This window comes from Frankliniella occidentalis, unplaced genomic scaffold, assembly GCF_000697945.3.
Source record: "Frankliniella occidentalis isolate FOCC.00 unplaced genomic scaffold, Focc_3.1 Scaffold461, whole genome shotgun sequence".
Taxonomy (NCBI): Eukaryota; Metazoa; Arthropoda; class Insecta; order Thysanoptera; family Thripidae; genus Frankliniella; species Frankliniella occidentalis.
The window spans coordinates 176,536-190,013 of record NW_026267579.1 but is presented as its reverse complement, the minus strand read 5'-3'; the positions used below and the strand labels follow the sequence as shown (position 1 = coordinate 190,013).

The 13,478-nt window shown below is 53.7% G+C and overlaps 1 protein-coding gene across 1 annotated transcript in view; it reads right to left on the bottom strand.

Annotated features, from left to right (window-relative positions):
* Positions 1–13,478, bottom strand: part of LOC113206159 (MAP kinase-activating death domain protein) — a gene marked incomplete in the record, with an annotated part of 33,137 nt that overhangs the window by 16,266 nt on the left and 3,393 nt on the right. The window contains 22 exon segments of the mRNA XM_052274907.1: positions 2,857–3,036; positions 3,121–3,393; positions 3,478–3,824; positions 4,334–4,484; positions 5,327–5,482; positions 5,637–5,860; positions 5,931–6,222; positions 6,302–6,460; positions 6,547–6,680; positions 6,758–7,262; positions 7,384–7,458; positions 8,218–8,472; positions 8,554–8,637; positions 8,723–9,096; positions 9,234–9,600; positions 9,697–9,853; positions 10,675–10,832; positions 10,992–11,018; positions 11,340–11,463; positions 11,558–11,760; positions 11,843–12,179; positions 12,537–12,938. Of these exon segments, the coding sequence (XP_052130867.1) occupies positions 2,857–3,036; positions 3,121–3,393; positions 3,478–3,824; positions 4,334–4,484; positions 5,327–5,482; positions 5,637–5,860; positions 5,931–6,222; positions 6,302–6,460; positions 6,547–6,680; positions 6,758–7,262; positions 7,384–7,458; positions 8,218–8,472; positions 8,554–8,637; positions 8,723–9,096; positions 9,234–9,600; positions 9,697–9,853; positions 10,675–10,832; positions 10,992–11,018; positions 11,340–11,463; positions 11,558–11,760; positions 11,843–12,179; positions 12,537–12,938 (4,984 nt within the window).

Genomic DNA, 13,478 nt, shown 5'->3' with positions numbered 1-13,478 from the left:
GGGGGGGGGGTACATTGGTGGGAAGCGAGATCGGGGAAGGAAAGTCTTTAGGAAAACAAACACTAGTGACTATAATGTTTAAATCTATTTGTTTGCCACATTCCCGTCTTCAGCCAACAGCCTTGTCGCACTTGCATCGAATTCCGGGATACAGTCTATTCCACATATTCTGGACCCCACAAGCAGGGCGGCCGGGCCGAGGTCCCGCCGCGCCCACCCTGTCGAGCCTGGCACAGCATGCCGCACTCTTCACAACATGCAGCTTGACAAACAAAAACAGAAGTGAACGGAAGCGGGTGCATAGCGTTCAGACTACTGGCTAAGGAGGCGTTAGGACACTTGAGAGATGGTCTGTTCAGCTCGAACACCGCACTGACCCACATGAACTTGACTCGGAGGTTGTTTGGCGGAAGGGCAGGAAGATTAGTATGGCGGGAAAGTGGTGGTGGTGGGGAGCGAGTAGGAGGGGGAGTAGGGCTCCCCCTGCATACTTGGAATGCCTTTCATTCGTGCTCATAGCGCGTTTTCGCAGCGGGCGCGCAGGCGGCCAGGGGTGGGGGTTACGGGGCGAGAGGACTGGGGGAAAGGGAAGGGAGGAAGAAAGGAAGGGAGTTAGGAAGGGAAGGAGCCGCCAAGTCAAGTCTGGAATGTTTACTAAAAAAAAGGTATGATAGGAATGACACCAATTCTACAGTATTGTCAAAACAAAAGAAAACAAAGTATAGGTGATCAACTACAAAACTCAACATCTAGATAAGCAAAATTAACTAAAATATAGATAGATATTGATAAACCAAAGTGATTTACAGAAACAGTCTATTGTGATTCATTGTTACAGGTACCTCAAAGTCCTGTTGAATCGTCACCAAGGTTCCGACGCGCGTCAAAAGATTATAAAAAAAGAAAGAAATAAAACACATTATTTTATGCTCTTTTAAAAATGGAATGCATATTTGTCTATGGTTTACGTGCGTTTCTTCTTGTCAAGGACCATCTCAAAAGTTCCTAGGCTTTCCAACGAAAGAGTAGTAATTCAAAAGAAGGAAAATTGGAGATAAGCATCGAATCATGTTGATACCGGCCATCCACGTCTGTGAAATGTACAGACGCGGAATACAAACTTAAACTTAGGATTAAGCAAGAGTTATAGATAAAGTAAAAAAAAGTCTGACAAACAACATACAAATTAATGTGAAGATAAACTGTAAAAGAATGAAATTTAAAGAACAACGTGGATAAAGAATCAAAAAGGGTTGAACTGGAAATAAATAAGGTTGTACTTAATTCAAGATAGGGTAGGGATATGGGCAAAGAATAGCATGCAGAAATGTCAAAGACAGACAACTTGAAATGGGATTAAATAATACTTGAAAAGTAAAAGAAAGCATTAGCTACCGAAGTAAATCTTGAATATTGCTGGCACAGTATGTGAATTCATTTATTGGTATACGTGGCACAACTGTAATATATGTTGGACTACGCATTTGTAAAGGGCTCTGCTCTCTATCTGACAGGTATAAATAGCCACCTCAGATTCATTAAATCGGTGGATTTTACCAAAGTGTACATTTATAAACAAATTTGAGTAAGCACAGGGAAATTCTAAAGAGAGAGAGAGAGAGAGTGTGAGAGAAAAAGGAATATTTTGAGAGGTCCTTGTTCTATACATGATTCTAGACACTACACGCACATCACCAAAACATCCATTGAGACCTATTCGGGTTTTGGCCACTACAGTTAACTTAAAATATGATTTGGTCAAACATCAAAGAAGATCTGTAGTACAAAGTCCGACTGCAAGTTTTGTTATCAATGACCTTGGATGTCTCTGCACGTTCGCACCGGGGCCATCATCGTGTTCTGTATTATGACCTCCCCCCACAATAACGTCGGTACGGTTGGTCATTCAAAATAAAAATAAAACGGTCAAGCCGAGGAGGAGATCACAGGACCTGAACACAATATCACGAGTGACCTCCTGTAAGGTCACATATAGGGTCGCTCCCGGCCACACCGGTGCAAACGCGTTTATATGTGACAGCTTTTTCAATTTGATTTTCTCTGGTCTTTACAATGCTTTATTTTTTGATCTGGGTGGATTAGTACAGCTAATTAATGTTCTGCGCGTAATATTGTAAATGGGGATTAGAGGTCTCAATGCATGTTTTTTCTTAATTATTTAACAGATCGGCTGAACTGCCTATGGGTGGGTAATGACAATTTTACGTCCCTTGAAGAGATTGAACCTGAGCCAGATATAGCTAACAACTTTGAGCTTATTGCATGAAGTGCAAGATTAAGAAAGATGGATTACGAAAATTGATTACTAAAGCGCCAAGCCAAGGCGTTGGCCGTGAATCTCCAAATAATCTACAAGAAATCAGCAGATTGACGTAGGAATTGTCTTTTTAAGAGTCTGAGGCCCTTAAAGCAAAGTTAAATGCAACCCGAATATAAGAACGTAACCGACAACCCCGTGACCTTCTGGTCTCTAAAATAACGTTGGGGCGCACGCTTTGCTGCCAAGTGCCTCAGACTTGCCGCGCCGGGTGCCCCATCAAAAATACTGTTCCGTTAACTTCATTGACCAAACGCGTGCATTGCGCCGTGGAAACATTACCAGTATATATTTCCCAGGTCGAAAGATATTGCCATTCATAACGGGCTCGTGATGCTTCGACACCCGGCGCGGTCGGCCCCCCCGCTAAGCACAGTACTATCGCCGGACGAGGCGCGGCGGCGCGGCTGTTGGACTTCCCCGGCCCGCGCCAGCGCCGCCGCGCCCCCTGCAGGGGCCCTGCTCGGCGAGCCGCTCGGCGAGGCAGAGAGGAAGACAACACGGCTGGTCGTACGCACCTTGCTGTGAGCAAAGAGGAGCCCGATGCCCTCCATGCAGACTTGTAAGAGGCCCCCCTCCCCGGTGGCCATATCTTGTACGGGGAACTCTCCCCCCAGTTCAGCGCCGGAGGCCGCGCCGTGGCCGCGCGCCGCGGCTGCCTCCATCGCGCTCTTGATGCAGTAGTACAACTCCTTGCACTGCAACATGACAGACGTCTCAACACTCCTCGTGTCGTCTAAATCGACCCCCTTTCCTTCCCCGACGAACGGGCATATACGTACCTTCTTGGTGTAGTACTTGTGGAGCTGCGTCTGGCCGCCGTTCCTCGTCCAGACGCAGAGGACCTTGGTCTTGGGGCTGTAGGTCATGTTGACGACGCGCTCGTACCACCAGCGCTCCACGATGATGCCCATGATGGAGCGCAGCACGATGCCGTCGTCGCGCACCTCCATGAACATCATGTTGCCCGTCGCGTCCGGGCCCATGTGCACCGTGAACGACTGGCGGTGCGCGCGCCGCGAGCCCAGCGGCCGCAAGTCGATGTCGTTCCCATGCTAAAGGAATTTTGTTTTTTTTTTGTTGAAAATGTAAATTTTGTACAGGTAGCTTAATTTTGATGCGCGACTGTGGATGCGTACCAGCGTGTCCACCCTGTCCAGCAGGTTGTTGACCTCCTGGCTGTACACGAGCCCGATGTGGCTCTTGCCCAGGAGGCGCCGGACCTTGCGCTTGAGCTCGTTCTTGTCCACCGTCGTCATGACCATGATGGCCACCAGGTTGTTGAGCATGTGCGACAGCAGGCGGTCCTCCTCGTGCTCCAGGCGCTTGCGCTCCGACTCGCTCAGCTGGTTGTAGCGCTCCATCATCTCCCCGGGGCCCTGGTCCATGCCCACCATGTCCCGCTCCTGGGACACGGCGTCGAGGAACGCGTCCTCCCAGAACTGCATGTGGTCCCAAAGCGAGGACCTCTCCTTGCCAATCAGTCCTGCGAGACAAATTGAAATTCTCGCTTGGATACTTTCGCCCATAGCGGCTTTCAGGTGCCCGCACAAATGAACGTTCAATAGTTTTCACGGCTTAGGCCGAGCTTGTGCTTTTGGGCCACGGGCCACGTTGCCACGCTGACGCCGGAGAAGCGCTGGGTAGGCCAACCCGCCGCGCTGTTGTGTGAAGCCGGCGGCCCGCCCCTGTGAGCGCCCCAAATGTGCAAGGAATCGAGTGCGAGAAACACCCCGGACTATAAAACACTCATGTGCGTGGACTATTAGGGATCACCCAGAAAGTATGACGGCCATCCCCCATTACGAAAATGCCAAGTTCAAGCTCTTATACCACCTGGCAGGTAGGCAATTTCTTGTCTGGCGTGCATGCGTGTACTGCGGGGTGGCCTACCCCAAGTTTCGCAGGCGCCGAGCTCCCGTAATTTAACGATTGAGTCCTGAGTAATTTCTCGACCAACCCCTGGCGGAAAGCGGTCGACCGCGCGCGGCTTACCTTCGTAGAGGTAGGTCCTGCCGTGTTCGGGGCTCGGCGTCCCGGAGGGGTTGATGAGGTTGCCGCCCTGGAACCTGAAGGCCGTGCTGAGCGAGGACTTGCTGGACCACACGCTGGGCGCGCGGGGCTTCTGCTGCCGCACCCGCGGGAACTGCAATCCAAGTACGAAACGAGCAATAAGGCACAAAGTCGTCTGCGAGCCCTTCCCAAGCGTGTACCAATAAAGCGTCCCCGTCCACGAGGCACAGCCAGGCGGGCTACAGGAGGAAGAGTCGATTAGAGAAAGAAGTTGCTCCGAAAGGAACTGACTGGGCTTACTGGATCGTCCGCCTATTGCCTCTAATAAATCAACTACGACCCCACAAATCTGACTATAACTAGATGACAGTTGTAACAGCAAAACTAAAATATTACAGTCTAAACTGCAAAACTGCACACTTCAGAACTAAAAAGTGATACAGTTTGACCTGTCTATCCCGCCAGAGAGTTACGCAGAGCGCCTAGGGCAATGACTCTATTTGTAGGAAATACCAAAACGTTGCAATTAGTGAAAAGTGAAATGAGTTCTACACAAACGTCTACGTCTAAGTTTACTCTCCGTCATGTCTACGGTCTCTAATAGCTACTAAGGAGATCCAGCAAGCCCATTCTTGTCGAAGCAGCAGTTAGAAGCGCACGGAACACCAACACCTCGGCACCAAAAATATGAGTTTTCCAGACAACATCTAGATAAACTAGATCGACCTAGACTACGAAGAACACAGCATCGCATCGACACCATCAAGACATAGCGACATAATAAAGATAAAAAGAGAAATGACATAAGCATAAGACCCCAAGTGCAAAAACCCCCGACCACGAGAAACAACACCCGTATACACCCCCAGCCTCAGCAGTGCTACGCAGTCATGCTGCCCGGCGATGCTACACGGCGGCCGCTAGAAGCCCTGGTGCACTCGGTGCAGAGAAGCGACATGACATTAGTAGACTTACGTTGCCCTGTTCGATTTCACTGTCAGACACGGTGCTACGGAACGAGGCCTGTAGCGAGCCGCGCTGCAGGCTGAACACGGGGTTGGTGATGATGGAGCCCGCGTCGGACGCGTTCCCGGACACGGACAGGTCGTGGCCGTGGCCCTGGCCCGACGCCTACAAGCACGGCACCAAGGAGGTCAGCAATGCCGCACACGAGGCTGGACGGGAGGGTTTGGGCGGGGATGGGCAAGGAGAAGGAGACAACAGGACGCAGGAGCTGAGGAGCGGGGACAACCTCGGGCGACTGCGGCGCGGGGCCCGGACTCACCTCAGAGTCGATGGATGACAGCTTGGAGAGGATAGCGTGCTTCTTTTGGCTCAGCATGTCCCGGAACATGTCGGTGGCGGAGGGCGCGCCCTTGTGCTGCTGGGGCGGTTGGACGACGGGCGGCCGGGGTGGCGGCTGCTTGCTGGGGGACTTACTGGCGGGGCTCTCCACCTGGTCCGCGGGGTCGTGGATCAGCCGCACCTCCGGTGGCATGGCGCACGCCTCTGTGGGGGGGAAGCACCACGATGAGACCAGGAAAGCGACGGCCAACTCACTGCGTCGAGAGGAACTCACCGGACACGGAGCTAGTCTGCGAGGATTTCCGTGACGGCACCTGCCCGAAATACTCGGAGTCCGGCGACTTGAGGTTCTCCATGCTGGACGACGTGGTGGTGGCGGTCGTGTCCAGGCCCAGTAGGCCGTCCGTCTCCAGGTCCTTGGTCCAGTAGTGCGTGTGCGCGATCTCCAGGACCTGGAAGGCGGACGCCATCCCGCCCAGGCCGTAGTTGGAGTACGACACCTCCAGCCCGCTGATGACGGCGCCCAACACTTTGAGCATGGCCTTCCACACGGGCCGGCTCACGCACTGCAGCAAAGGACGGCGATCGTCAGCGTCACTCCGCTCATCGAAGAGGGGAGGAGAGGGATCGCTGGGTGACACTCACCACGTCGTCGACCTTGTCCTCCGGGCCGATCTTCTTGTCCAGCGTGCGGTTGAGCTTGCTGAGCACCAGGTTGCGGAAGCTCTCGTCCTCCATCAGTTTCTTGAGGCGGTTGAGCTTCAGCCAGCCCACGCCCTCGCCCTCCAGGACCTGCGTGACCACCTGAAACCGCAGCCCGTCGTCAGCTCGGCATGGCAAGACTTACGAAACAAGAGCGAATAAAGACGACTCCTCTCGACCAAACTTACGTCGTTGAGGAAGGCCTGGCTCTCCTGGTTGTTCGAGGACCTCTCCGACGTTTGCTGCCGCATGATGTCGTCCTGACTCTTCCTCGACGGGCTGTGGCGGATGAGCGAGGAGTTCTCCACCAAACCCTTCCGACCTGAACAGAGTAAGAAAGGTCAGTGCGTCACGTTTTGAAATTCGAAATTTTCCTTAAATGGCTTTACCAAAACTTACCCGTTGGGAAGGGCCCGAAGGGCTGCGTCTTGCCCTTCTGTTGCTGCTGCTGTTGCTGCTGTTGCTGCTGCTGCTGTCCGCCGCCCATGCCCATGCCGCTGGTGATGGCCGCCATGCCCTGCAGCCGGGGTGCGCCCCCACCGCGCCCGCCGCTCTTGTTGCCGAACAGATCGCTGAACATGCTGGTCGTCTGCGCCGCGAAGCCGTTGATGTTGGAGAGGAAGTTTTGGCTCGCGTTGGCGGACCGGCCGGCGAGCGGGTCGGACGCGTGCACGAGCGAGTTCCCCGGGGGCCCGGGGCCCTGCTGGCCGGCCATCGGCCCACCCAGCGGCACCCCCACGCCCGGCGGCAGCAGCCCCTTCTTGGCCGCCACCTCCTTCACGCTTTTGGTGACGTCGCCCAGCGTGCTCTTGCCCACGTAGCTCAGGTCACCCAGGGTGTTGCGGCTCACGTCGGCCATCGACTTCTGCGCCTCGCCCATGGCCTTCTTTGTGGTGATGGTAAGCTGCAAAAAAAGAAGAAAATACGCGGGGGTTGAGGGTAAGGGCCAAAGCAGCCCTCTAAGGGTCGAAGGAGAAAAACAGAACCTCTACAGAGGACACTGACAAAGCGTAAAGCCTTATTACCTGTTCCAGAGGTGCAAACAGACTGGCATCATCAATGGCAACATCGCTAAGCTTCTCCTTGGCCTGCTCTTTGAGCTGGCATCATGCAACAACGGGGAAAAAAAAGAGAAGACACGGGTCAAGAAAGAGACCAAAGAATAGTGAAGATGTCACTGACAGAGGAAAGTCCAGAGCGAGAAAGAGAGAGTGATGATTCATTTTCGAACCGGGTGTCTTAGATCGAACGCTGCAGTGTTGCGGGATTGCATGCTCTCTTGGGCTGAAGGAGCCATGACTCCTAACGCGCGAGGGGAGTGGGAGTAGGCAAAGCCGCAGAACTGCATCGTTCGCTTGGATACACCCGGTACAATGGCATGCTATTTCTTGTGAATCCACCTTTAGGTTCCATGCGTACGACTTTAAAAGGGATAGAGGTTGCAACATTATTTCCATTCGAAACCCCAAGACACAAGTTTCCATGAAGATATAAAACGTCATTCTTTACTAACACTGACATAAGACGAGGGATTATAGATGAGCACAGGCCCGGTCGTGACCGCTGTCTTGGTAAATGTGTAACCCGATTCATCCAACTTCTCTTCATTCATGATTAATCAACTAATTGATATGATTGAAATGGAAATATGAACGGAAGTGAGACAAATCAGACTACACATTTGCCAAGACAGTGGTCGGCCGGGCCCGCTGCTTATCCATAGGCCCTATCGTCTCGTGATACTAATCACTTCGAAAAAGCTCCATGCTATGGACAGACCTTACTTGCAAATTATTTTAAGGGAAAAATAATAACGTTCAAGCCAAATGTAGCTACACTAAGACTTTTTTTTAAATCACCTTGTCCATCTGCGCGAGGATGCCGTCCTGGCTGCTCTGCCTCGTCTCCCTGAGGACCTTGTTGGCCTGCGACGTGATGTGGTCTAGGATCGAGCTCTGCGACCCCTGCCGCTGCACCTGCGGCTGGCCGGGGGAGCCCGGGGAGCCCGGCGTGTGGTGTTGCCCCGCCGTCGGCGAGCCGAAGCTGGACGTGCGCGCCAGGACGTTGCCGATGCTGGGCTGCCGAGACAGGATGGGGTTCGGGCTCATGGGCACCTGGGGGAGCACAGGGCAGTTGTAAGAGTGACACTGTCACAGAAACAAAACCTGAGGTGAAAGACGGGGTAAGTTACTTACGGGAGCACGAGGGACTCGTGACATTTTGGGCGTGGACGGTTTGTTGGACTGCTGTTGAGGTCCGTCGCCTGCATCGCTGCTCTCCTGGATGTAAAACATGCATCGATTAAGAAAATGAAAAGGGGGCGGATGGCTGAGCTGAACTGTCCGGGTGTTGCGGCGTGCCTACCCTTCTGGCAGCCTCGTTGGCGCTCTCCCGCCGCGGCCCTGGTGACGGCCGGTGGCGTTCGGGTGAGCTGAGGTCGCTGTCGGACGAGTCCTCGTCGTCATCGTCGTCGTCCGGGCCGCCAGAGTCCTCGTCGCCGGCGGCCGCCACCGCCTCCGGGGCCGCGCTGTGCTCCTCGCCCGCGCCCGGGTACTGCAGGGCGTCGGGCGGGTGGTACACCGTGTGCGGGTCCAGTCCGCTTGACATGGACAACGGCATGGGTTGCGGCTGGTACCCGGGCGAGACATCCGAGGACACCATCTCCGACACCAGGTCGCTGAGGGAAGAGTACGACGAGCTGGTGCTCTCCGCGCCCTCCGAGTCGGAACCGCTCTCATCTGAAACGACGAGGACGAGGCGTTTTTGGTTAGAGCCGCCAGTGGACGCCTGGGGGGTAGGCAGTCCCGCCGCGCTCGGGCGTCCAGCGGAGCCGAGGTTGCCTAGCCGTCGGGCGCTCCACCCTCGCTGCACTTGCCTGTGGGCTGCTCCTGGCGCCGCATGGCCTTGAGCGCGCCGCTGAGGGAGCTTCCCTCGTCCCAGACGGTGAAGTGGACGGGCTCCAGGGTGTGGGCGAACCACTTGGCCTTGTCGCCCACCTGCTGGGGGTCGACCACCCCCGTGTGCACGCGCAGGAAGGCGACGTTGGACGGCGTGAGCGCCCACTCGGCCAGGAACTCGACGGCCTGCGTGCGCGCGAACCGGTCCAAGAACACCGAGTTGCGCGGCCGCGACCTGAGGAAGCTGTTGATCTGGAAGGCGACGACGGGCCGCGGGTACAGCCTCAGCGTGCGCGTGTGCTCGGTGAAGTTGGCCAGCAGGTTCTGCGAGTTGAAGAAGCGAACCTGCGCCGCAGAGGAGGAGACGTCGAACACGGTTAGAGTCGCCCGTTGCGCGGGGAGTCGGGGTGTAGTAGCAGTCAGTCTGTCCGACACACTTACAAAGGCGACGCGCGTGGCCACGTCCACCGAGTCCACGTCGTTGCCGAAGATGAAGGGGTTCATGTTGGCGAGAGCGGTCGCCGCCTGCGGCGCGGCAATCCCCGTGCCCGTTATGAGCTGCATGGAGCCGCGCTGGCTGCCGGGGGCGCTGCTGGGGCTGCGGGCAGAGCGTCGTCAGCACGGTGCTCACAAGGGAACCCCGCCAAGTGTAAATTCCCGATTTTTATTCTACTTTGGGAAATTGTTGGTCTAAATATGTCATCGAAGGACACATCAAAGATTTTTGCTTAAATTCATATTTAGGGGTCATTTTGGGTATTTGTTCAAAAAGCTGCTTTTTCAATTATTTTTTATAACTTTCAAGAATGTTTCCTAAGGGGTAACTCGTCAAATTGCGGCCCTTTGGGCGAAAATTTCGTCCGTTTTGCTCTATCTGAAACCGTTTAGGCGCTACCGCCACGTTTACGAGGGGAAATGTGTGGGAATCACTGGGGCTTAAGAGCAGCGGTTGTAAAAAGCAGTCCCACAAAAAATGTTATAAAACAAAAGTTGTGGAAAAATGTAAGCTCTTTAATTTTTGTTTTATAATATTTTTTGTGGGACTGCTTTTTACAACCGCTGCTCTTAAGCCCCAGTGATTCCCGTACATTTCCCCTCGTAAACGTGGCGGTAGCGCCTAAACGGCTTCAGATAGAGCAAAACGGACGAAATTTTCGCCCATAGGGCCGCAATTTGACGAGTTACCCCTTAGGAAGCATTCTTAAAAGTTATAAAAAATAATTGAAAAAGCAGCTTTTTGAACAAATACCCAAATAAATGACCCCTAAATATGAATTTAAGCAAAAATCTTTGATGTGTCCTTCGATGACATATTTAGACCAACACTTTTCCAAAGTAGAATGAAAATCGGGAATTTACACTTGGCGGGGTTCCCTTGTCAGTGGGACCGATGGGATGGGGCCTGCGGTGAGTACTTACTAGTGCCCCATGCTCGGCCGTCTGCCCGGGTTGCCGGACGGCGTTCCCAGCGCCGAGGACGGCGAGGTGGTCACGGGGGTGGGCGTGGAGGCGGACAGGTTCGGCGCCGAGTGCACTGGGGCCGCCGGGGGCCCCGACACGGACAGGCTGTTGAGTGCCTGGAGGGCGACAGGGTGGCGTCAGCACATCGTCACTCAGTAGATAATGTCGTGAGCGAGTCATTTTATCGGGTAATTAGACGAGTGCGAAAAGTCTCTACAAGTGTAACACGTCAGTATATTCTACGGAAAACGGTGTGCCATGCTTTCAGCACCCACCTGAGCTTGGTCCATCAGTTGCATTGCCTTTTGGAGGAGAAGCAGCAGAAAAGAGAAGAGTCAATAGAGAGAGCACCAAGAAGAAGAAAAAGAAGGAAAAGATCATAGAAGAAGGGGCACAACAAGGTCTGGCTCTGAAATAGTGGCCATGCATCAATAGAAGCAACCCGACGCAACCAGAATTGGCTGCTATGTGTGGCTTTTCGCAAAGTTGTGAAGAAACATGTGCTGATAGTAGAATAAAGTAGTCACAAACAAGTAGTAACATGCAAAATATGGCAATTATACAAGTTGGTGAAAGCTTATGTATGTATGACGTTAAAATTTTAATCATTATTATTATAATACCTGCTTAAGATGGTTTTTGAGTATTGTTCCTTCCGGTTCAGGTAACGGTGGTACTTCATCACTCCCCGAAGGGAAATTCAGTCTATTTGAATCGAGATCTACCAACCAGATATCGTCTGGAAGGCTGCAACGAATGTGTGCATTGGTTGAATGGTATTATGATTTTGTACAAAATTTCGAAAGAAAAATTTATAACGGGGTACAGAAAAGACATTTACCTGAAGTTCTTCTTCAACATGAGGAAGCTCGTTGGAATACCTATCACAAACGGAGTCGGAGTCAGCAATAGCTGCTCCGCTCCGCACATACACGTAGGCAGCAGGGGGATAACGGGGAACATGTACTCCAGAGGGTAGAGCATGGCCACGAACGCCATCACAGACATGGACAGAGCGTTGTAGTCCTTGGACTGCACCAGGACCTGGAAGCAAAACACGCGAGTGAGTAACATGTCCGTCGAGCTCGGGGTATAACAAAGGGAGAAGAATGAAGGGGACACTCACCTTGTGCTCCAGCAGGATGAGGGTGAGCACCTTGAGGCACATGTCGACGCCGAGCAGCTCGAGCGGCAGGTGCAGCGGGTAGTCGACGAGCGAGAAGCGCGTGTGGTCGGGCAGGGCGAGCACGCTGCAGGCCACGCCGGCCGCCGCGCCGCACGCCGCGCTCGCCGCCGCCAGCGAGGCCGACAGGATCTCCAGCTCGAGGCGCGTCTTCCCCGGCACGGGCACGGGCGCGCTCAGCAGCCGCAGGATCCAGGTCTCGATGGCGCGCACGTCGTGCAGCACGATGGAAGGGGTGCCGTCGTACGCGCAGCCCGAGAGCACGCTCCATACCGTGTCCCTGCGCACAGATGGAGAGGAGGTAAATTAGCGATTAGCAATTTAAACCAGAACACGATACCTTTTCTTTTTTTAAGGAAAATGGGAAAACTTTGAGGAACTCCCATAGTTTGAGGGAAACTCCCCAGATTTTAAAGATATGAATCAAAAAAATGAGAGAAATTCCCACATTTTTTTAGGAGACTTTCTCAAGATCTGAGTGCCTTTCATCAAGTTATAGGAGTTTCTCCAAATTTCCATTTTTCCTAAAAATAAAAAATAAAAAACACCAAAAAATACATTGTTTTTACTGCGAAAAAAATTGAATGGTGAAATAACATTTTGTGGTTTTCTTTGCCGGATGTTCGTCTCATCTTACCTAGCCTGCTGCCGGTTGGAGGTCCCCACCCTCTTGGGCGAGGTGTCGTCGTTGCAGGCGTCGATGAGCCTCTTGAGGACGAGCAGGCACTCGCGGAAGTACTGGAAGAAGGGGTGGTGCGAGACGAGGCACAGCGAGGTGAGCGAGTGGTTGCGCACGCGGAGGCGGCGCATCGAGGCGCGCGGCGACGGCGAGTGGGAGCCGCCGCTCTCCGAGTCCTGCGCCGCCCCCGGGCCCGCCCCTGCCCCCGGCCCCGCCCCCGGCCCGGGCAGCACCCCGAGGCGGGCCTGGGCCTGCTGCTTCTTGAGGCCGGCCGCCGCCGCCGCCCCCGGCTCCGCCTCCTTCCAGCTGGGCGCCTCGCGGTCCGAGTCGCTGGGCGCCACGTTACTGCTCCGGTAGTCGCTGCAATCGTGGGACCTAAAGGTTACCGTCGCGACGCGTCGCGGGGTTGGACTGGAGTCTCCCGTCCACCCCGACAAACAAATCTCGTGAGACACCCAAACCACCCCAAACCCATGGGGTTCAGTGATTTCCCATTGGGTGTCCCACAAGATTTCTGGCCGTTCGTTCCCCAATCTATGGCGCCCTACGGTGTTCGCCGATTGGGTATTCCTCATTCGGACCCCAGAAACACAGAACCAGTCACAGTTGAGACTACGGGTCGAGAGAGATACGGTAGGGACACTGGGCCATTCCTGTCCACGGGTCTGTCCGGGTATTCCCTGTCAGTATCAGCGACGTAGCAGAACATGAAGCCGACTAGTGTGCATTTTTCTTCTGTGGCCGCACTCAGAAAACGGTTTCTATGATTCATTTGCAAATCCATTGAAAGGTTCACATATGAAAGGTTATTTTTAGTGGGGATCGCTGTGCTTTGATTGGCTTTTCTTTTTAGTCAATTTTGATCAACTTCGAGAATTCAATGAAATTTTCATTAAAAAA